The 24,493-nt window shown below is 36.2% G+C and overlaps 1 protein-coding gene across 1 annotated transcript; it reads left to right on the top strand.

Moving 5' to 3' along the window:
• Positions 1-2,115: 2,115 nt before the first annotated feature.
• Positions 2,116-13,426, top strand: LOC110445365. The gene is made up of 2 exons (XM_021489936.1): positions 2,116-2,192; positions 10,358-13,426. The coding sequence occupies exon 2, from the start codon at positions 11,898-11,900 to the stop codon at positions 13,011-13,013; it is 1,116 nt and encodes a 371-aa protein (XP_021345611.1). The 5' UTR covers positions 2,116-2,192; positions 10,358-11,897; the 3' UTR covers positions 13,014-13,426.
• The last annotated feature ends 11,067 nt before the right edge of the window (positions 13,427-24,493 follow it).

Below are 24,493 nucleotides of genomic sequence, written 5' to 3' on the forward strand. Positions count from 1 at the left end.
GCGCTATCGCAAGGAGACAAACACGAATATATCGCAGCCCCCCCAAACACACACGTATACACTACACGAATGCATCTTGCACACAGGTGAGGCCATCCTTAAATGACCATAGCTGTTGATAGGACGTTTAACAATACTAAACCAAACCAAACCAACCTGACGTATCTCCTGTTAGTGGTAGATTCCTACTTCTGGTTGATCTTTAGCTCAACCTCTAACAGGTCCTCTTGGCTAATCATACTGGTCTGAATCCTACATTGCAGGTATGACCCCTTGCACAGGCTCTTAGGAAATAATGTTTTCTGATTGATGGCGACCTTGACGGCTCTCTTCGAAAGGGTCTGATTTCCTTTTAAGCCTCGAAGATCATATTGACATGGAGTTTCTTGATATGGGCACAAGGGAAGCCTTTTACTCTAAGGGTCGGAATTCCTAGTAAGCCACCTACCTCTTATGATCTTTGCACAACGGGAGCCTGCTACCGTTCGTCTCTTATAGTTGGCGGAGCCTCTATCATCTTACTGATCTGGGTATAATTTAAACATCTTACCCTAAACAGATTCTGTTATTTAGGGAAGCCTCAGGTTTGTACAATGGAATATTCCATCCCTGTTGAACTGATATCCTTGAAAGGCTCCTTCAGGGACAATGGGTACCTCTTAACCTTAGGGTCTGGTTTAATAATTAGCATCCCACCCTAAGGGTATGATGTCCTTGTGAGCTTCTTACCCTAAGGGTCTGATTTCCTAGTGAGCCCCTATCTCTAATTCGACTCGTTACAACGGGACGAACTTTCAACATCTTATTTGACCTGGGATAATTGAACCCTCCTATTCTGAAAAAGGGTATGATATTTTTATATTTCGGAAAGTCTCCTACCCTATGGGTCCCTTTCTTGAGAACTTCTTACATACACAATGAACGCCTCTTAACCTAATGATATAAGTATCTTCATTGAGAGCCTCCTACGATCACAATTACCTAAGGGTCTAAATCTCTTTCTTAAGAGCCTACTAAAAGCACAATGACCGTCTCTTAATTTAAGGGTCTCAATCTCTTTCTTGGGAGCCTCCTTCAAGGACAATGCAAGTCTCTTAATCTGAGGATCTTAGTATAGTTCTTGAGAGCCTCCTTCAATCACAATGGCCGCCGCCTCTTAACTAAATGGTCAAAATATATTTCTTGAGTGCCTCCTACAATCACAATGACCGACGCTTAACCTAAGGATCTGTTTTCTTAGGGAGCCTCCTACAAGCAAAGTGACCGCCTCTTAACTTAAGGGTCTGATTTCGTAGGGAGCCTCGTACAAGCAAAGTGACCGCCTCTTAACCTAAGGGTCTGATTTCGTAGGGAGCCTCTTACTTCTAACAGCTGTCACTGTGTGTAGAGCCTCTTTATCGAGTTCCCTGTCAGACTTCGCGCTAACGTTTGAGATAGCAGACTGTGGGAGACCTTCGGTGTCAATAGAGAAGTCTACCCTCAATAAATGCATTCCTTGTAGTGTATTGTGTAATTTTGAATAATTTATATGACTCAATATGTATTGATTCGTCTAGCTGTTAAAGGGAATACATTAAAATAAATCAAAAGAAATAATCAATATTATGTACAGCTAACACACATATATACATATGAAGATTAACCACGTTCTTCGGTTTGAAACAAACAATCCAAGTATTTCAATACGAAGATTCTATTTTCAAATCAATTCATTTTACATTTAAAACATCGAAAAGGAATAGCATTTGTTATGGTTTAATTGTCCTATGTTATTTAAAACGACAGACTGGCCTCGCTCCTTATATATATATGCAAATAATATAGTTGAAATTTGTACTTTTCTAGTCTAGACTAATGTAATAATAATTTGCTATGACCAAGCACAGAAATTGTCTAGCAAAGACATTTTTACTGGAGGCGGGTGTACATTTATTGGGGGTATGTCTGTTTCTCGGCACCGTTATGTCATGGGGTACAAAGGGGAAACAGTTCACGTTTTATTGACAAGTGGTGCAGGATATATGTACATTAGTCTGACTTGTCATGGCACTGGGAGATTTATAACCAGATTATAAGTATCCTAGTGCTGGCTAAGACTGCGCCTTACATAACGAACACACATTGAGCTACCCGCAAACGAAACACAACTGTCCGCGTGAATTGGGTCCTTGCTACACTCTTCAACGGTGCAGGTTTGTACCATCATAAATTATAATTCTCTATCTAGAACGAAATCTTTTTTCATACGATCGAAGCATGTTTTTATTCTGTCGAACGACTAAAGCTAGTAGGATTTGTTTCCACCATTCATTTTCGTTTATTAACCCGTTCATTCATGCAAGTGTAACTTTCCCCTTTTAACTAATGTTGTACGACTTATTGATAAAAAGGCATTCTGAGGAACAGCAGAAGTGTAACGACCTAACTGTTAATACGATACAACGTCCCACCTCGGACGAAAGTAGTATAACCCTATGTAAGTCACTCTTTTGGTGGGATTTAGATATACTCAGGGAAGCTTATTCCCTTGTCTATCTCAGACAATCTATTATTTGGGCCAAACTTTATTTGTTGTCCTTTTTGGGGGTTTTCTGATCGTTTTCTTTTTATTCTGGGTTTTATTCTTTTTCTTGTTCTAGTTATTGTTCCGTTTTGTTTTATTGCAGCTGTCAATCAGATATGATATAATCCACGTTTACACAGCGACGATAAAGACTTTAAACATGCTGCATGTTTGATTAATTCTATATATGTTTGGACTTTGAGCTTCACTGAAGACGTAACAGCACCAAATGACCGTATGTTACATTTGAATGTTTACTTACCTTTCTGCATCAACAGAGATGACCGTAAAAGACACGTTTGATTCCATACAATGTTTACCGGCAATCTTTGATTCCATACAATGTTTACCGGCAAACTTTGATTCCATACAATGTTTACCGGCAAACTTTGATTCCATACAATGTTTACCGGCAAACTTTGATTCCATACAATGTTTACCGGCAAACTTTGATTCCATACAATGTTTACCGGCAAACTTTGATTCCATACAATGTTTACCGGCAAACTTTGATTCCATACAATGTTTACCGGCAAACTTTGATTCCATACAATGTTTACCGGCAAACTTTGATTCCATACAATGTTTACCGGCAAACTTTGATTCCATACAATGTTTACCGGCAAACTTTGATTCCATACAATGTTTACCGGCAAACTTTGATTCCATACAATGTTTACCGGCAAACTTTGATTCCATACAATGTTTACCGGCAAACTTTGATTCCATACAATGTTAACCGGCAAACTTTGATTCCATACAATTGTTACCGGCAAACTTTGATTCCATACGTTGTTAACTGGCAAACTTTGATTCCATACAATTGTTACCGGCAAACTTTGATTCCATACAATGTTAACCGGCAATCTTTAATTCCATACAATGTTTACCGGCAAAATTTGATTCCATACAAGGTTTACCGGCAAACTCTGATTCCATACAATGGTTACCGGCAAACTTGGATTCCATACAATGTTTAGCGGCAAACTTTGATTTCATACAATGTTTACCGGCAAACTTTGATTCCATACAATGTTAACCGGCAATCTTTAATTCCATACAATGTTTACTGGCAAACTTTGATTCCATACAATGTTTACCGGCAAACTTCCGCCCGATGCCGGTTAAATCCATATTTCGTCCTTCACATTTACTTTTGGGGGGTTTTCTGGTCGTTTTCTTTTTATTCTGGGTTTTATTCTTTTTCTTGTTCTAGTTATTGTTCCGTTTTGTTTTATTGCAGCTGTCAATCAGATATGATATAATCCACGTTTACACAGCGACGATAAAGACTTTAAACATGCTGCATGTTTGATTAATTCTATATATGTTTGGACTTTGAGCTTCACTGAAGACGTAACAGCACCAAATGACCGTATGTTACATTTGAATGTTTACTTACCTTTCTGCATCAACAAAGATGACCGTAAAAGACACATTTGATTCCATACAATGTTTACCGGCAAAATATTATTCCATACAATGTTTACCTGCAAACTTTGATTCCATACAATGGTTACCGGCAAACTTTGATTCCATACGTTGTTAACTGGCAAACTTTGATTCCATACAATTGTTACCGGCATACTTTGATTCCATACAATGTTTACCGGCAAACTTTGATTCCATACACTGTTTACCGGGAAACTTCCGCCCGATGCCGGTTAAATCCATATTTCGTCCTTCACATTTACTTAACACATTGTAAATAAATTACGCTGTTCCCTAATGTTCATGTTATGGTAAATTCACCCTCATTACAGAGGGCGATAACGTGGAAACTTAACCTGCGGAGAAGATTCGTGGTATACAGTATTTTATTAATGAGCTTCCGTACCATGCACTTTGGATTGTTTTAACTGGTGATGTGGATTCATCGGATTAGAGAGTAAGAAAATAGAAATACGTGTCGCTCTTAGTGGAATATTCAGACACTCTGATGACGCTGACAAGGTGGCCTAACAGTGCTCGTTCACGAGAAGGAATTAGAAAGATGGAGGCGCAAGAGGGTGTTACGGTTTGTCATCAAACAAAACATAAAAATGGTTTCATTTTTTTGATACTTTGATATTTTGATCAAAAAGCACCGAATTCAAGAATATTTTTTACTTTTGATATTCAAATACACAGGACAGAATATGTATTCAAATATCTAAGCAGTTTTATCATTTGCGGAAAATCCAAAAAAACAAAATATGTTTGAATTTCGAATTGTTAAATGTGACACGGACCACTTCCGTTCGGTATTATACCAACAATGTGGCTTCAATGTCGATATTATACCAACAATGTGGCTTCAATGTCGATATTATACCAACAATGTGGCTTCAATGTCGATATTATACCAACAATGTGGCTTCAATGTCGATATTATACCAACAATGTGGCTTCAATGTCGATATTATACCAACAATGTGGCTTCAATGTCGATATTATACCAACAATGTGGCTTCAATGTCGATATTATACCAACAATGTGGCTTCAATGTCGATATTATACCAACAATGTGGCTTCAATGTCGATATTATACCAACAATGTGGCTTCAATGTCGATATTATACCAACAATGTGGCTTCAATGTCGATATTATACCAACAATGTGGCTTCAATGTCGATATTATACCAACAATGTGGCTTCAATGTCGATATTATACCAACAATGTGGCTTCAATGTCGATATTATACCAACAATGTGGCTTCAATGTCGATATTATACCAACAATGTGGCTTCAATGTCGATATTATACCAACAATGTGGCTTCAATGTCGATATTATACCAACAATGTGGCTTCAATGTCGATATTATACCAACAATGTGGCTTCAATGTCGATATTATACCAACAATGTGGCTTCAATGTCGATATTATACCAACAATGTGGCTTCAATGTCGATATTATACCAACAATGTGGCTTCAATGTCGATATTATACCAACAATGTGGCTTCAATGTCGATATTATACCAACAATGTGGCTTCAATGTCGATATTATACCAACAATGTGGCTTCAATGTCGATATTATACCAACAATGTGGCTTCAATGTCGATATTATACCAACAATGTGGCTTTAATGTCGATATTATACCAACATTGTGGCTTCAATGTCGAATTATACCAACATTTTGGCTTCAATGTCGATATTATACCAGCAATGTGGCTTCAATGTCGATGTTATACCAGCAATGTGGCTTCAATGTCGATATTATACCAACAATGTGGCTTCAATGTCGATATTATACCAACAATGTGGCTTCAAGGTATTCTTAAGTGGAAGGCACTGGCTTTTGTTGCCTTTTGAAAGATAGAAAATGCTACTCGTTATTTTCAATAGCAGTTAACTTATGATAGGTTAATTGTAGTCCAAATTTAACAATATACCAATAACAGGGACTGGCCTATTGAAATTATCACATGGCACAAGTAAACACATTTATATTTAGTTATAATTAACTGCATGAAAACATTGTTTGTAATGATATTGAATCCAGGGCCCCAACCCTAGCATTACTCAAAAAATGTTGTGGGGCAATAAAAAAAAGGGGGGACAAATTATGTTAATTTCAATTGACACTGACAAAATTGTCTTGTTGCTAAGGTGATATGACATCAAAATTACTCAAAAGCGCTTTACAACATATGCTAATGGTATTAGTTATAATTGTGAAACAAAAACAAAGGCTTACAATCACTTAATATATACGCATAAAAGAACATATAAAGGGTGGTGAAGAAGAGTATTTTGGTATGTCTTGTGTCCAATTTCTGAATGTTTTGTTATAAAATGATAGTTTTCATGCAAATAATTCGCAGTTTAAGATTCGTACAATATTTCAAATATAGAGAAAATTAGATATCCTACAACTCTGTGCTGTTGGGAAGCGAAACTTTTTCATTTGTTCCTTCATTTAATGTCAAACGATATGACATTTGTTTTTAAATTATACATATTAATCCGACAAATCATAAAAAATCAACATTTGTTTTTTTCCAAAATCCTCATTTTCTTTTTCAAATTTATGGACTTCATCAGTTTTGAATAACAATTTAAAATCGCATGAAATGAGAGCTTTTCATTGATTTCATGATAAAAAATATGATGAAAAAATAAATTGGTCAACCTGGGGTAATATTTCAACTTAATATTCTTTTATATAGGATTGCGAATTATGAAAGTTAAATTAGCATTTTCTTTCAGTCGTAAGTGTAAGGGTTAGGAGAGATTTGGGCATTAGAACTAGTGAAGATTAGCACTGTAAGAGTATTAAAAAGATGACATAGAGGTAAAGGAGTGAAAGGACTTTAGATGGTAGAATGATTTGGAGATGGAAGAGATTTAGATGAATGAAAAGTTGGGAGGCTGCAGCTTCAGTAAAAGGGATTAAATTGCTGGACAGATAAGGACAGCCTACCGGTTAAGGATTAGGAGATTTACCAGGTTTAGACAATGAAGCAGGATAGTGAAAGGATAAAAACGATGAAATGGTTATATGGTCAGTTTACATGTCGAAGACTGAAGGAATTAAGATGATAGAAGGGTTGGGAGAGTTAAAGGATAAAGATGATGACATGGTTGGATGGTGTAGTTTAGGAGACTGAAGAGATTAAGATGACAGAAGGGTTGGGAGAGATAAAGGATAAAGATGATGACATGGTTGGATGGTGTAGTTTAGGAAACTGAAGAGATAAAGATGACAGGTAGGTAGAAAGAGTTAAAGGATAAAGATGATCACATGATTGGATGGTGTAGTTTAGGAAACTGAAGAGACTAAGATGACAGAAAGGTATGGAGAGTTAAAGGATAAAGTTGATGACATGGTTGGATGGTGTAGTGTAGAAGACTGAAGAGATTAAGATGACAGAAAGGTAAGGAGAGTTAAAGGATAAAGATGATGACATGGTTGGATGGTGTAATGTAGGTGACTAAAGAGCTTAAGATGACAGAAGGGTTGGGAGAGATAAAGGATAAAGATGATGACATGGTTGGATGGTGTAGTTTAGGAAACTGAAGAGATAAAGATGACAGGTAGGTAGAAAGAGTTAAAGGATAAAGATGATCACATGATTGGATGGTGTAGTTTAGGAAACTGAAGAGACTAAGATGACAGAAAGGTATGGAGAGTTAAAGGATAAAGTTGATGACATGGTTGGATGGTGTAGTGTAGAAGACTGGAGAGATTAAGATGACAGAAAGGTAGGGAGAGTTAAAGGATAAAGATGATGACATAGTTGGATGGTGTAATGTAGGAGACTAAAGAACTTAAGATGACAGAAAGGTTGGGAGAGTTAAAGGATAAAGATGATGACATGGTTGGATGGTGTTATGTAGGAGACTGAAGGGATAAAGATGACAGAAGGGTTGGGAGAGTTAAAGGATAAAGATGATGACATGGTTGGGTGGTGTAGTTTAGGAAACTGAAGAGATAAAGATGACAGGTAGGTAGGGAGAGTTAAAGAATAAAGATGATCACATGATTGGATGGTGTAGTGTAGGAGACTGAAGAGATTAAGATGACAGAAAGGTATGGAGAGTTAAAGGATAAAGATGATGACATGGTTGGGTGGTGTAGTTTAGGAAACTGAAGAGATAAAGATGACAGGTAGGTAGGGAGAGTTAAAGAATAAAGATGATCACATGATTTGATGGTGTAGTGTAGGAGACTGAAGAGATTAAGTTGACAGAAAGGTAAGCAGAGTTAAATGATAAACTTTATGGCATGGTTGGATGGTGTAATGTAGGAGACTAAAGAGATTAAGATGATGACAAGGTTGGATGGTGTAGTGTAGAAGACTGAAGAGATTAAGATGATGACATGGTTGGATGGTGCAATGTAGGAGACTAAAGAGATTAAGATGATGACATGGTTGGATGGTGTAGTGTAGAAGACTGAAGAGATTAAGATGACAGAAAGGTAGGGAGAGTTAAAGGATAAAGATGATGACATGGTTGGATGGTGTAGTTTAAGAGACTGAAGAGATTAAGATGACAGAAGGGTTGGGAGAGATAAAGGATAAAGGTGATGACATGGTTGGATGGTGTAGTTGAGGAAACTGAGGAGATTAAGATGACAGAAGGGTTGGGAGAGTTAAAGGATAAAGTTGATGACATGGTTGGATGGTGTAGTGTAGGAGACTGAAGAGATTAAGATGACAGAAAGGTAAGCAGAGTTAAATGATAAAGTTGATGACATGGTTGGATGGTGTAATGTAGGAGACTAAAGAGATTAAGATGACAGAAGGGTTAGGAGAGTTAAAGGATAAAGTTGATAACATGGTTGGATGGTGTAGTGTAGGAGACTAAAGAGATTAAGATGACAGAAAGGTAAGGAGAGTTAAAGGATAAAGTTGATGACATGGTTGGATGGTGTAATGTAGGAGACTAAAGAGCTGAAGATGACAGAAAGGTTGGGAGAGTTAAAGGATAGATGATGACATGGTTGGATGGTGTAATATAGGAGACTAAAGAGCTGAAGATGACAGAAAGGTTGGAAGAGTTAAAGGATAAAGATGATGACATGGTTGGATGGTGTAGTTTAGGAGACTAAAGATATTAGAATGACAGAAGAGTTGGGAGGGTTGTATCTGTTGGGTGCGGTAATTTAATCCAATCAAATGTTTATACATGCAGCTCCATCAACAAATTATTTTTCTTTTCTCTTCATAATATGTTTATATATATATACCGGTATATATTTTATATGTCTTTTCAATATCAAAATAAAAGGTTAGAATTTAAACCATTAGATTCAATTATAATAAAAATGAGTATTAGTAGTTGTTTCTCCTAATTTGATTATTAATTTGATAATACCAACTTGTTTATATGTGTTTGTATGTGTTCTAATGTCTATGTCTATGCTTGTACCACTGTCTGTTACTATGTTTGGAAAGGCCTATAGGCTATGCCTGCTGCCCAATCCATTTGTCCTTTGACAATAAAATTTATTGAAATTAAATTAATGATGAAACGGTTAGATGGTGTAGTATAGAAGACTGAAGGGATTAAGATGACAGAAGGGAATGGAGTTAAAGGATAAAGATGTAAACGGTTGGATGGTGTTGTTTAGGAAACTGAGGAGAAAAAGATGACAGAAGGGTTGGGAGAGTTAAAGGATAAAGTTGATGAAACGGTTGGATGGTGTAGTTTAGGAGAAATGGGGGATAAAGAGGACAGAATGGTTTAGAGAGTTAATGGACGAGGAAAGTTATAAATGGAAGGAGACAAGGAGGGGTAATGTGGTAGATGATGGCAGTGCTTTTTTCTGCGATAACCTATTATCGGACTTTAATAGCAGTATTACTAATTTTGGCATACTGTGTCTAATACCAAATTGTGCATGTGCAATCACGTGTGTGTTTTATATTCTTTTCATTTATTGCATGCATGTAGATTAGGACGTTGTAATTAATGTATCGGGCCTGTCTCGTTATTAATGTGCTTTTCTGGCGTTAACTGAGCTGAATGCATTTTTAACAGCCCAAATTTTCAGTTTGAAATCATTGAAAAGAAAAAAGAGATTTGCAGTGAGTACCCGTTTAAATCCGCCGACAGTTCAATCTTACAGGTATGTTTTGAGGGTAATTCATTACCACGTGTGGCCCAGATATGATCAGCAATCTAATTTTATACAGGCCTTCAGAATAGAAAGTAAATAATCCACTTTTGTTCTCGAAGAAACCTGTGGATAAAAGCTCTGAGAGAGATTTGCATTGTAAGGTCAATATTAGGTTTATCAGCAGTGTAACATTGGGTCAAACATACGTCCGCCTTATCTTAGCTCTGGATTTTTCAGATTTGGGCCAAGACCGTTTTGGCAGCCGAAATTGTTGGGAGATTTAGACGACTCAAGCTGTGGTAGACCACAGTACGCCGCCGGTACATCCCAGCTGTACATCGGCACGCAGACCAACCACATTTATATAATATCTTCTCCACGACTTCAAACTGGTGCTGATTTCCACTCAACTGACCATTCCAGTTTCACCAGACAGCATCCGCAGCTTAAACGAAATCGGTTGAACAAACGAAGACGGCCGAAACTCCATGCCGGCATGTATTGCTACCGGTGAAATCGATATTGGTGATACTAGCCGCGCATGTTTAAACAACCCATCGATCAATGTTGCTGATTTCCTATGCTTGCATCGGCTAGGTTCCAAGTATGCATGCACTCTCGTGATATAAGACATTGGAAAATAAAGTTTCGCATAAATTGGAGCAAGATTGCTTTGATTCAAGTGTAGGGCACAGGTTTTTATGTTTATTTGGATCCTCGAAAAGGAGCGGCCAAGGGTTCGACCACCTTAGATTTCGGAGTTAAAAACTGCTATCGATGTTTCGGGAAAGTAATAAAGGAGTAACAGTGACCAGAGCACGTGCTCCTTCACTGAGGCATACCCGTGAAAAAATCTACCTAACCATTTGTCAATGAACGGTTTCTGAACATTTAACACGGCTGGTTGAAGTAATCCCGATACATTCTTTATCTGGTGCATTGGATCAAATAAGGAGACAGGTGTTCTCACCAAGACTAAATTTGTTTTCGTGTAAACAATTTCACTCCTGTGTACCTTTATGAGATCTGTGGTAAGAGAAAAAGGTAGTAAGGTTGTTTGTAGATGGATTTTTAAAGATTACGGAACAATGTCTGACTGTGTTTGATCCACGAGATATAAGGAAGCAAAGGTGTTTACAACCTACCCTTGAACTTCTCACTTCAACTTTATTGGATATTCCGGAATAATATTATACAAATTTAAGCGTTTTACGACTACGGTCAGGGCCATATTGAGGACATGTACACAAATCTTGACCGCCCCTAACATACGGTTGGTGAACAACATCTTGTCTGTTGATTGGTCAGTTCCTAATCAGGAAGTTTCTAAAGCAGTCATGACGGATTTATTGGAGTCGCGTGTGCAGGTATCACAGCGATCGAGGACCCTTTAAATGACATAGTGTCGACCCATGTACTCTATAACGGATTGTCAGGTTTAAATAACGGCATGTCTATTTCTACCTGTGCGTTTACTTACCTGTGATGCAGAGTAAAGATATGCATGATAATGTATACCTGTAATACATATCAGTACATGAGATGCATAACCGTCGTGTATATATTGTACCAGCCATTATTGGACATTTTTCTTATATTACAGGTAAACTATCTGACGTCACACAGGTGTATATGGCCTGATCTACCTGTACATGAACTATGTATGTATTAAACCTCAATAACGAACAATACACCCTACACGTCAATATTGTCGTCTGAGTGATACAATCAGCGGCATATAAGCTTCTTATATCTCTTCACGCATGCGTAGAACAACATGAAATCGGATTCGAAATCAATGACGCTAGAAACTTCAGTGGGATCAGTTCCGAAAAGGCCGGCGTACACTCGACACACCACAAAGAATGTGCCGAGACGCCAGTGGCTAGGAGCACGTCGGAGAATAAGCTCAGTCAGTTTTGACATTCAACCCATTGAAGAAAACTTGTACGAGGAAAAGTATGTAAGTCTCGGTAGAAACAAGGACCATAATAGCTACAGAAGGATGAGTGCTCCAGAACTGCCCCCGATAGAATACCGGGCTAAGTACTCCCCGACACAGCTAGTGCTTCAGGGATCCTTACTTCGTCGGACATCGTACACTGGTCGAGCCGGCAGCCACCCTCATAGTGCTACAAGTGATGGCTCCCTTAGGGGCCAAACCGCAAAATCTCCCCTTAGTGCCAACTCGTCGTCATCGGGACAGAGCCTCGGGCAGCAGGGAAAGTCCGGCAATATCGGTCTGAATAGGGGAAAGACATGGTGTGTCCCGGAGCAAACGGAGCAAACGGACGTCGGAAGTCCCAGGACGGAACTGGGGAAGAGAAAACCTGTGGGAGTTACACAAAATCAAATAACACCGCGATCAACTCGGTTACAGTTCCGGACGTCGCATCTGTCCAGTAAGGATAATTCCTTGTCAAGCGGCAATAACAATACCACGTCTCTCCGGCGTCCGTTACCACACTGCAAAAGTGACTCCAGAATTATCGCGCCCATTGAAGAGTTCCAAAAATCAAAAACATTTATCAAACGGAATAGTGAACAGAAACTGAATGACAAAAACGCCAAGAATAACCAAAGGACGTTGTCAATTGACAAAACCGAAACTCTTACTCGGAGTAAAACAACAGCGGGCAATGTAAATGGAATGCGGCGCTATTCCTCGACTTTTGTGTTAAACTTTAATAACAAGAGTAGTGAAAATATATCAAGTACTACAGAACAAGAGAATGATGATTCGGACTCGGATTCTAACAAGGATCAGTACATCATTAACTGGATAATAGGTGTTCAATCAGAAGAGACGGAAATCCCACCGGAACCGGAAATAGAGTACCACGACGTGCCTCCGCAGACGGACACGGCAGTGCATATAGTGCACGAAGACTAATTTCTCATCAAACAAATGTGATATTTTTCTAACGGATATAATTATCGTAAGTCTTTATTGAAAACTTGTTGTTAGCTTAAATTCGGTTGTTGTGTACACAACCTGGTTTCTATGACGACCGCAGTTGATCGTGGTAAGTTGTTTATTGTTTGTTTACCCGGTAGTTTAGTTAAAATTGTGTCTGATATCGATCTCTGGTCGATTTGTTACCTGTTGTGTGTACTGTTATTATGTTTATGAAACATTCAAATATCGAGGCCATTTGGTCAATAATAACGATTTTTCTTTGACTAGATACGTTGATATTGAGTCCGGGTCAGCTTAAGGATAGGTAAAAAAGGATAACAACAGAAAGCATACCTGTATTTATATTCAAATCCGCCTGAAGAAGCCCTAGAAGGCAGAAAGGCCTAGCGGACGATCTGAAAAAATTGTTTTTATTCTATATTTTCCTTCGCAAGGACTTATTTATTTATTATCTACTATATATATATATATATATATATAACGGTAATACCGCCATATCGTATATTTTTATTTGAATTGATCCACATAGTATTTCATAAGGAATTCTTATTACTTTTGTTTGCGTGCTACTCATCTAAGCATTTTATTTTTACAAGGTAATCGATTTATTAAAGAGTTGCTGTCCTAGCTGGCCTGGGGCTCGGGTATTACAATACTTACTGTTTCGTAGTGATCAACGCCTAAATACCGACAACACTTTCATTGTCAGAGTTATTCAACCAATCAAATAGGGGCCTGTTTGTTTAAAATCAAAACAGCTGAAAAAGGAAATAAAAAATGTATTTTGTTTGCGGAAAATTTAAAGAAGAAAAGACGATGGAATGTCAGCAACACAAACACAGTGTGCCTTATCAAAACCCGAACGATCACATTTAACGTAATAGTGACGTCAATATCAAAACAAGATTTGATTAATTCCGCTTTACAGTTGTATTTGGTTCGTAACAAGCCGGCTCCATTAGTTGATATTGTTACAAATGCGTGTTGAGTAGACATTGGGACCTACACCGAGGGGTCCCTCCCCAAAGTGTTAACCCGGTGAAAGGTTCGTGTGACTCCTTGGCAGGGCACTCCATGATCCTCTCCGGCGAGTCGAGTGTTCATATCCTCGATTTTATCTGTGATAAAATAGGTCTTTTTTCCATTGGTTATATTTTTAAATGATTTGCAATAATTTGTGTCATGTTATCTACATCATTCAGACAAATATCTTTTAACCACAGAAATCCAGTTTTTAGGTTCTTGTAATGTTTTTTTTACTAAAACAATGAGTGACGAAACATTCGCTAAATAATGTCATAGTTTGTCATCTCATAAAAAAATCTTTACCAAATAATTGGTTTTCACGATATGAAATACCCTTGAAATTATATGAAATTCACGTGATGTTCGCGTGATAGTTCCCTTTTGGACCTTTGTAACACATTTATTTTTGGAAATGATCTTGAATTTTCTTGATAAGGAATTTCAACCGTTTCAAAGATTTGAATTTTCATTCGGTAAACTTTGTGCCAATTTTAACCCATGATAAATATGGCGCCTGGATTTTCTGCCAAAAGATAATGCTGAAGTTGTGGAATATTTTTACCTGTGTCGTATACCCTAGAGAGTCGTTACCAGCTGGGGTTCCAACTTATCCAACCTAAGGCACCGGACCCATCGATTATCCATTATACACCAAACGTACCTCCACAATAGGAGAGTTGACGGATCTATCCCTGCTCAATAGGACGGCAAAGAAACATGGCCTCGATTACCAGCAATGCATGCTAGGCAATCGTAAATCGTTTTAATTAAAATAAGCATTACATTAAAAAGGATAAATAGGAGCAGAGCCCATACTTACTGGTCACAATCAATATAGTTCTCTAACAATAGATCTTAGATCACACATGCGTCAGACATTCTGTTGATGACAACAACCCCATATTTTGGACTTTCCTGTTTATAATAGGAGTAGTAATACAAAGTTTGTTATGCCCAGTTCTTCAAACTGGCTAAGTCATGCAAAAAAATCAACTTAGGCCATATCAGGATTCTTTTTCACAAACATATTCTCTAGGTATGGTCATAAAGATGTTATAACAATTATGTATCTTCTAATGATACGAACAGTCTTATGCTCATAGACACTATATATCATAAATATCTCACCAAAAAGTAAAAACAAATACCCTAATTCTCACTATCTTATCAGCAGTATTGTTAAATTAATGTTTCCTTTTTCTAAACACATTGGTTCAAGACAAATAGAAGATTTATAACAAGATGCATCCTCGATATCCAGGGGGAACGTTCACCTGCGCTCCCTACCCCTGGACATCGAGGAGGAACAAGATGTAACTTATAATGTGTCGTCTCAGTCATTCAGCCGGTAGATAGCGAGTACGTAATATATAAAGTAGGAAACGTATCGGTCGGCTATGTACGTAATACGACAAAGCACGCTAAATGGACACCGGTCACTACTCCAACCCCTCCAGCTACATAACAACCACATCGGTCAGTTTTAATTCACTTTCTCGTACAGAAGTAAACACATGATTTATATTTATATATAAACATATATAAACAGCCCGTCAGAATGAGTTAAGTAATGCCAACTGTTTCCCAAGGAATAGCCAGCTATACTGACGCTTTAAAATTTCTTTGCAACGAGTAGTCATTTTTGTCCAACTGAGTACTTAGACTGAATGACAATAAACATAAACAGCTATGAACTTAATAAAGAAATGTGTACACGCTAAATCTGAACAGGACAGTTTTTTTAAAACCTATGTTTCAGTAAAAGTATATATAGATAGATAAAAAAAAATCTCGTTTACACAAACAAGATTTTAATATAAGCTCTAACATATTTTTTGGGGAAATTGACAACCCTTTTTTACTTATGAAAACTAGTGAGTTTGGATAGATACAGATATCCTTCTCCAAATATTATTTGAAAAGTTTGAGCGGTTGAACACAAAATGTGTGTACATTAAAGAGACGTAAAACAAAACATCCTCGATGAAGATGAAATTAACACAAATGTTTAAAGTTTAATTAGCGATTCTATAAAACTTCCTCTTTGTTTACCATGCGAAAAAGGCATGCCGGCTACATGGACTCCATTAAACCCTCACTTGATTGGCGTCGTTATAATTAGCAAGATTGCACCTAGTAAGTTATTTTGAGTCTTTTTGTACTTTATTTCACTCATTTTACTCTAAGTGTCAAATTTTCAGGATCTTCATGTATTTAAAATGATATTTAAATAGAAAATAAAATCGTATATAAAATCTAAACTTTTCTGTGGTAAATATCTACCACATTTGCTCCAGGCTCGTGTAGAAACGGAACAAGGACGTTTACGTCACAAACCAATTAAAATATACTACATGTACATGCTAGACTTGACGGAATGACATTACAATGGCACTTTAATGCTCAATTAAAACTTCGAATAGTAATTTGACGGCAAGTTACACAAATATAAACAAAGTCCATGCTTTAGTTGTCACGGTTAAACACCCCCCGTATCATCACCGTTGTTGATTTCAGTACATGTTTACAAACGTTAGGTGTATAACTGTGGCATAAATATCCCGTCTCGGAAGTTTCTTTATAACCTCTCTCCCGGAGACTCAATTTAAGGATAATGCAGAACTAATGTTTAATTAAAACGTATCAATTGACTTTTTTGAAATCATAATTGGTAAAATTTATTATGACGTTTAAACATGACCGAGCATTTTTTCCCTAAGAACAAATAGATAAATAAATAAATCACCATGGCCCTAAATGACCACATTTGTCGATGGGCCGTTAAACACAAACAAACAAACAAATCCCTAAGAACATTTTCAGTTAAAACATGCAAACAGATAAAATTATAATACGTTATTGTTTATTTTAACATGTCAATTAAATTTTTTGAAATTATAATAAGTAAAATTCGTCATGACGTTTAGCATGACCGAACTATTTTTTCCCTAAGAACATTTTAAGTTAAAACATGCAACAAAAATAAAATTATAATACTTTAATGACTTTTAACATGACCGAGGGTTTTTTATCAAAGAAAACAATGAATAAAATCAAGCAACAAAGATACGAATTATAATAAGTTATCATCTAGTTAACACTTCAATTAATGTGTTTGAAGTTTTAAGTGGTAAAACTTTTGGGAGACTTTTAGCATGACCGGGCATTTTTTATCTAAGAAAACAATAAATTAAATAAACAAAAAAGATACAAATCCCAAAGGTAATAAACATACGTCATTTATTAACTTAAGTGTTTTTTAATTATAAGTGATGAACTCGTGATCAGTTTTGACCGTGAATTCAAATCCCCTAAAAGGTAGTCGGGCTAATGAAACATAGGCTATTTCTTAATTCTATTTACTACAGGTATAGTATGTAGGTACCAATTGCAGATAGAGTGTGCAGGTGAAGTCAAAAACAGAAACAGGTAGTCGGTATTTATAAACAAAGTAAGATTGCGACAGACAGGTGCTGAAATAGTGGAACCACTCAGTGATCACGCTCCCACTGTGTGACCCCCTCCGAGAGCGACGTGAGGCTTTACGGCTGGTGGCGTGCCAACAAAGTGGAGAACAGAAGTTTTGGGGATTTTTTTCTTTCCGGATATCTGTCTGTCCAATCAATTGTTCCGTGTTTCCTTTTTTTGAATATGTTCATAAGGAATAACTTTGATTCTTTCATTTATTATTGACTTCGAAGAAAAATACATACTGCGATTTATTTCGTACATGGATACTTCATTTGTTTCTTACTTTAATTCCTACTAAAATTCTCAAAACGGAATTTTAAATAGGCGCAGATGTATATCACGCTTTAAATGTTCTTATCGTTAGATACGCCATAATCAGAGATAACATTTAACCTAAGTTAGTCGCTCCATTTTAATGATTCGCTTATGTTCAATTAAGCTTAATTAATACTATCAACTTGTGCTTCAATGATGTTCTTGACAAGAACCAGCCATCCTATTGAAGCCGTTGACGATGAGGCTGCTGCCAAGCTATCGTTTTAAAGCTTTAATGCTTTCTTTCGGTTATTTTCGAGCAGGCAAACTTTTTTCATCAAGATTCTTTGAGTAAAGGTTTATTTACATGTTTGTTTGACATCACAATGTAAACGGGCAATATTTATATTAGGGCCACATGCACAGACTGTTCACGTGACCTTATTCCGCGGATTATTGTCTATACGACCGTTGGATTTTGGATTAGTGAAAATTTCCAATAGTCGTATGACCCACTGGTTTATTAAAAGGAATTATGTTTTTATTTGTAAGCGATATCACATGACCACACAGATACAAACTGGATTATTCTAGCAGTATTATGGGTCCATTTAATCATTAAGATTATCCGGGAGTCTGAATCCCTCGGGACAAAGAAAAAAGGGATTGTGAGGGGGCACAATGACTGAGAACGACTTTAACTCATTCACCCCTGAAATTTCATAATGAACTATTCCAACAATTGAATTGATTGAATTGGAAGAGTTTAAATGTGTCTTCAGTAGTGAATGCTTTGGATCATGTCTGCGTAAGGGAAATTTTACGTGGATAAAATTTAATGATCCTCTTGAAAAGAAATCATGCATTTTTCCAACGACGCCAAGCAATTTTTCTTTTTATTCTGATCAGAATCTTACCAAGTGTTGCAATTCACCATTTACACGTCTAGCACCAGACTCTACTCAGAAGGATAGGTACAAACATACCTTTTATAACAAATCATCAGGTCCCTGTGCCTACTATGGCAAATCATCATGTCCCTGTGCCTACTATGGCAAATTTTCATGTCCCTGTGCCTACTATGGCAAATTTTCATGTCCCTGTGCCTACTATGACAAATTTTCATGTCCCTTTGCCTCCTAATTCATGCTTTAAAGTAGTTCATATAAAGTGGTCTCATCTATTATTAGTTAAGGGCACATCGTTATTTTTTTTAACTTTTTATATAAAATGTAAAAATATCGAACTTCTTAACACATTTATTTTTAAAATGAAATAGTTCCAAACATAAAGGGTGCAATATCCTTATTGTAGGTTCTCTAGATTATATGTCCAAAATATTTTAAATTGTCTCTTTTGTGGACAAGAAGAGGGTAAAAAAAATTCCTGAATTACGTTATTGACTGTTGTATGACTTTGAAAAGGAGTGCAAAGAGTTACTAATGTGTTTATCTAAGAAGATTTCGAAATATGATGACACGCGCATGTACACATTTTATAACCGGCAAATAGTTATTGACAGTTTATAGGTTGGTCGTAATAAAAAGGGTTTATTTGGACATTATAGGGCACTTAGAATGTGTGTATGCTAATATATAGACGCTTATCAAAAGTTATTCATGTTCAGGAAATTTATGGCCCACAAAAAACAAGTTGATACGAACCGAAATTAAGATTTTCAAAATTTCAATAGAATTTTAAAACAGCTGGGGATGGCTTTAGAGGGGGTGTGACGTCACCGATCAGACATACCATCGCGTAGAAAGGTTAACGGTTAATTATCTTTATTATCAAAATCAAAACTGGAACACTGAACATTCAGATTACCTGTCTTCAGATCATTGTGTTTTGATTATATTTTGTATAAGTTTATGAACACAGATTTGACCCATGAACTTTCCACGCGGCATATTATTGACCTATGACCCCATCGATCGGCGCGTGTCCAATTTTAACGTGATCAGATCACACCCACAGGACAATACAACGTGAATCATTTAAACACAACAATGCAATATTAAACAAAAAAACCTTTAATACAATAAAAAAGACTTTGTCATTGTTAAATTGCCTATTCTGATTTTAAATACTGCCGTCAGTTACACACGTATGACCTTGAGCAGGTCTAGGCCAGGCCGAGGTCGGTGGTAACGCCCCGTGTCCCGTCTGTCATTATAAGGAGCTAACTGTGTACAGTGGCTGTCTACACCTTAGGTTGGATGCAGTTGAACCGATGGTTAAGCACGATATAATTGATTAAACGATTTGCCATATAAGGCATGATTGTATTATCTCCTTGTGTACCTGTATTACATTGTCTTTCATAGTATTATTGACGTGTTGTGTATTCATAATAGGTTTTGTTATTGTGTGCTAAATATTTAAAAAAATATATATGCAATTATTTTTCTTATTAAAATTAAGATACAAGAGATTATGGTTTGTAAGAGATGCAGTTTTTCGAAAACAAAAACATTCTGCATGTATTTCATGTTTGTATCCTGCCTCCTTCCAGGTTAATGAAATCAATAAATCAAGATTGAATTTTAAGTGAAACTCAGTACTTCAATTAAGACAGTTAAATTATGTGCAAAGATATTTTTATTCTAAAACTGCAAGACGTTAAATTTGAAGTAAAGTACGTGTAACGGAAACCGAAATGTTACGGCCTCTATCATTATTCTGACAATATAGCCATGGTAGACTTACACATGTCCCTTTACTTCAGACATTTGTTTTACGTTTTTGTCATTAGTAAACGGACTTGGGTAAGTCTAATTGTTTTGGCTTTTAATTTATGAGTAGAAAAAGTATTTAATGATATTTTTATTAATCAACATATCAATAATTTATAAACCAAGACGACTAGAGCGAGAGAAGCCTTGCTGTAATAGGGATAGTTTTGTTATCAACCTGTGACGTCATACATTTTGTGACGTCAACAATACCATACTTAGTACATTTTCTTGTTTTTACGTTAATTGAATACTTTAAATATGTTTGTATGGCAATGTCATTTTCAACCTTACTATGTACGACACTGTTGTCAAGGAAACGTTATGTAACTTGTAACATACTTTTATGACTTTTGAGTGACTGTAATATTTTTGTTCAGTACTGTGCTTGTGTGAAAAACGTGTTTCATTGTTAAAATTAATTATAAGAACACACTGAATTTCGTACGTTCCCCTTTAACTATTATACTAAGGCTACTCGTAGATTTTCGAAGAACGATATTAAGTGAATGCAAGACAGATTTTCCCTTGGGACTAAATTCGAAATAATACATGCCACCGAAAACAGAGAAGCAAATTTGTAGAGATGTCAAATCAAATAAGTAAATGTTTCAGTGAATCTGACGGGAGAAATATTGACAAAAACTCTGTCTTTACCGTAACGATATTTATGTCGATGCCATGCTTTGAAACTTGTCTGAAAAGAGGTACAATTACAGACTATAGACCAATTCGTATACACAAAACACACAGGACTTGCTTTGAAACCCAGACACTGGGCCATTCAGGCACAAGTCCGTATACCATCACGAGCCGTGGCACCGAGTGCTTACTTTCCGTGGGATTGTTGGCAATCGTCCTAGGTTTGTGTCATAATGTGTGTTTAACGATACGAATTAGACTTTTAAGTTTATTCTTCAGAGATAACCCAACTTTTAAATTCGTTTGTCAACTTGGTGTAGCTTTGTTTGCAACAGAGCACCGACTATCAGATTGAAAGGCCATTACACAATGTGTGTCGAGTTCGCAATTAGATTTGGAAGGTCGGCTAGTTTACCTGATAAAATGGCGTGCGTGTTTATATACCAAACATTAGACAAGACACCAATTATATCTTCTTTTAGATTGTTATGCATTGGTAAGACCTGTCAGTTCACCGTTTTAAATGAGAGAAAACAATACAGGACAATTTGGGATCAGACAAGCCAAAGGGAAATGTCTGTGTGTTACACCTGTAGTTGGTTTAGTAGCAGGAATCGGATAAAGTCAAAACCAACAGCAGGCTACTTAATCCGGACATTAGAACCCTGTTAATCCAGAATTAAAAAGTTTCCACACTGGCCAATATCTACTTAATAGAACTTGTATTTAATAAGAACGTCTTAGAATTATTTTGTAGGAGTGCCAACCCTGTCTTCAGAATCTGAGTGCGAACATGCACAGCAATAGTATCAGATTAGTGGATTTAACTGAAGCAATGCGTATGTTTTGTAAATTTTCACATCGTACAGTTTGTGTGGATTTAAGTAAACCGAATTTCATTCTGATAAAAATGTTTAATTATGTTTGATATCATGTTTTATTTAAAATAATTCAATGGAAAATTTCAATGAAGATCAAACATTTCGTTCTATTTATTCATTAACGGAGGAAAATTATAATTTTTGACTTCCAGGTTTGGTTTTCTTTTTTTCCCCGGATTTATAACAATTTTGATACGGGAGTCGCTTAGTATTCAAGACGGTATATTGGCGTTTGATAACAATTTTTCCTTGAACGATTGCGAAATTTTAGATGATTGATAATATTTATCATTGATAGTAGGATCTTACACAATGCTTGCAGTGAGTTACCTATGTAAACCTTTATGAGGCGTTAGAATTCGGAGTGTTTTAATTCCGGAGTCTAGAACCCATCTCCGTTCCCATGTGCCAATATTAGTGGGGTTTCTACTACATAATGTATCATGTGTGATGTTTATCTTTTATATTATTTAGTGAGCACATCCACCTTTGTGGCAAGGAAATCATTATCTTTAGCTATAACTTTCAGAAATCTTTCGTCTGTTTTGCAATATTAATGTTTTTAAGTGATTTTTCTAAAGAATGTTTGTTGATGGCATAACTTTTATGACATGAACAAACTGTATTGGGAATTGTAATCTCTGATGTTTTCAGTCTTATTGTAATGCCTTGTGACAGAAATGAAAAGTTCAATATCCGTACTGAGGTGTTCCGAACGACATACTATGGTGCTAACAGTGATAACATTCGTCGTTAATTAAGTTTAAACAATTGAATATTGTAATAATTGTTTCCCTGATCATTTGTTCTCTTTTTTTTCATCCGTCCAATTCATTGTATTATTGAATAGATAAAACAGAGTGTGTTCCGAACGTAAGTGCTGTAGTAAGCGTACAAACGTTTTTTACTTGTGTATAGCTATGGTGTACTGTATGATTATCTTTAAAATGATTTGTAATAAGATTAAATCATTTAACATCTCGTATTTAAGAAATGTATTTATGTGTTAAATTATAACATTTTTTTAAAGTTTCAATGTTAATCAATCCTAGTCCTTCAATGTTTATGTGGCCTTATCTGAAATGAATTATTTATTTCCCGACAAAATTGACGAGTTCGGATAGAGCATCTTTAAAGGTTTTACATACGGGTAACGTACATTGTGTCGCCCGGATGTACCACTTTTGTTATTATATAATCAACCGACACATTGTATATCAATATGAAATATTTGATCTACGCAACTTGATTATTGCAATGTTCAACTATAAACCAATCCATTGTAAATCTTGAGACGTCTTCAACGAGCCCACGAATTTTAAAACAAACCAACTAGATGACAAAAAGGACCAGCTTTGGTCTCTTATTCTTTATTACATAAAATAACACCGACATTGTTAAGTACTCACGATTGATAATATTCTCCTGAATACGTCTCCAGTTCCCCCAAACTTGTTTTTGGTTTTAAACAAAAGTGAACCGAATACCTACTTTCGATTTTATCATAAGTAATTTTTCTGAATTTTTCTTAACTCTTCCATATTGTATTAACATAATCAACGAAATCTTTAAAAACAGAGAACGAATCTAATTTTTAAGGTATATATTCTGCTTTAAGAAGTGTGTTTTGACGCCATTCAATGTGCAAATGACGTCACATATTATAACATAAATAGAAGTGTGTGCTATATGTTTAAGCCGATAACTGTAGAGAGTGTTCCGAAAGCTTTATTAGATATCGGAAATGGTTTGTAAAACCAAACGTAGATTATCCTCATCCCCAGTATTCTGTCTCTTGATGACGGGGGTACATCCGCCTTTCATATATTCCTAATTTATGAATATGAACTGAAAATAAAATAATAATTAAATCAAGCAAGTGTCTTCATCTTTATTATTTCCGTTGGTTCCTTAAAGTTCTGGGACTATGGCACACTTTTACTGTCTCAAGGATCTCTGTCCCACTGCACTGTGGTTTTTCGTTTATTTAGATATAACTGCACAGTTGGGCCATGACACGGCTTTGTCGGAGGATAGTGCGACAATATACAAATCTGAAGCACACCGTTCGTCGGACCCCGGTTTAGTATGATATCTTGCAATCAGAACACTGCCTTAGATTTTAATTTTATTATTTCATCTCTGTCAAATTCTTTAAAAGTCCAACAAGAATTATGTCGCTTAGAAAATTGATTGATAAAAACGAACGCGATAAATACGAAATCGGTCTGCAGTGCAAAGGAACAATTATTCGAAAATGGTACGAGGATCCTTAAATTAATAGCAAAATGTCACTTATCTATACAAAGTAATGATACTGTATAAAGTATATATACACACTACTGATACTGTAAAAAGTATCTATACACACTACTGATACTGTATAAAGTATCTATTTACACTACTGTTACTGTATAAAGTATCTATACACACTACTGATACT

This window comes from Mizuhopecten yessoensis, unplaced genomic scaffold (genome assembly GCF_002113885.1).
Source record: "Mizuhopecten yessoensis strain PY_sf001 unplaced genomic scaffold, ASM211388v2 scaffold2249, whole genome shotgun sequence".
Classification (NCBI taxonomy): Eukaryota; Metazoa; Mollusca; class Bivalvia; order Pectinida; family Pectinidae; genus Mizuhopecten; species Mizuhopecten yessoensis.

Bases quoted from the DNA above. Each gene is read 5' to 3' on its own strand.
- LOC110445365 (XM_021489936.1), top strand. From the start codon at position 11,898: ATGAAATCGGATTCGAAATCAATGACGCTAGAAACTTCAGTGGGATCA.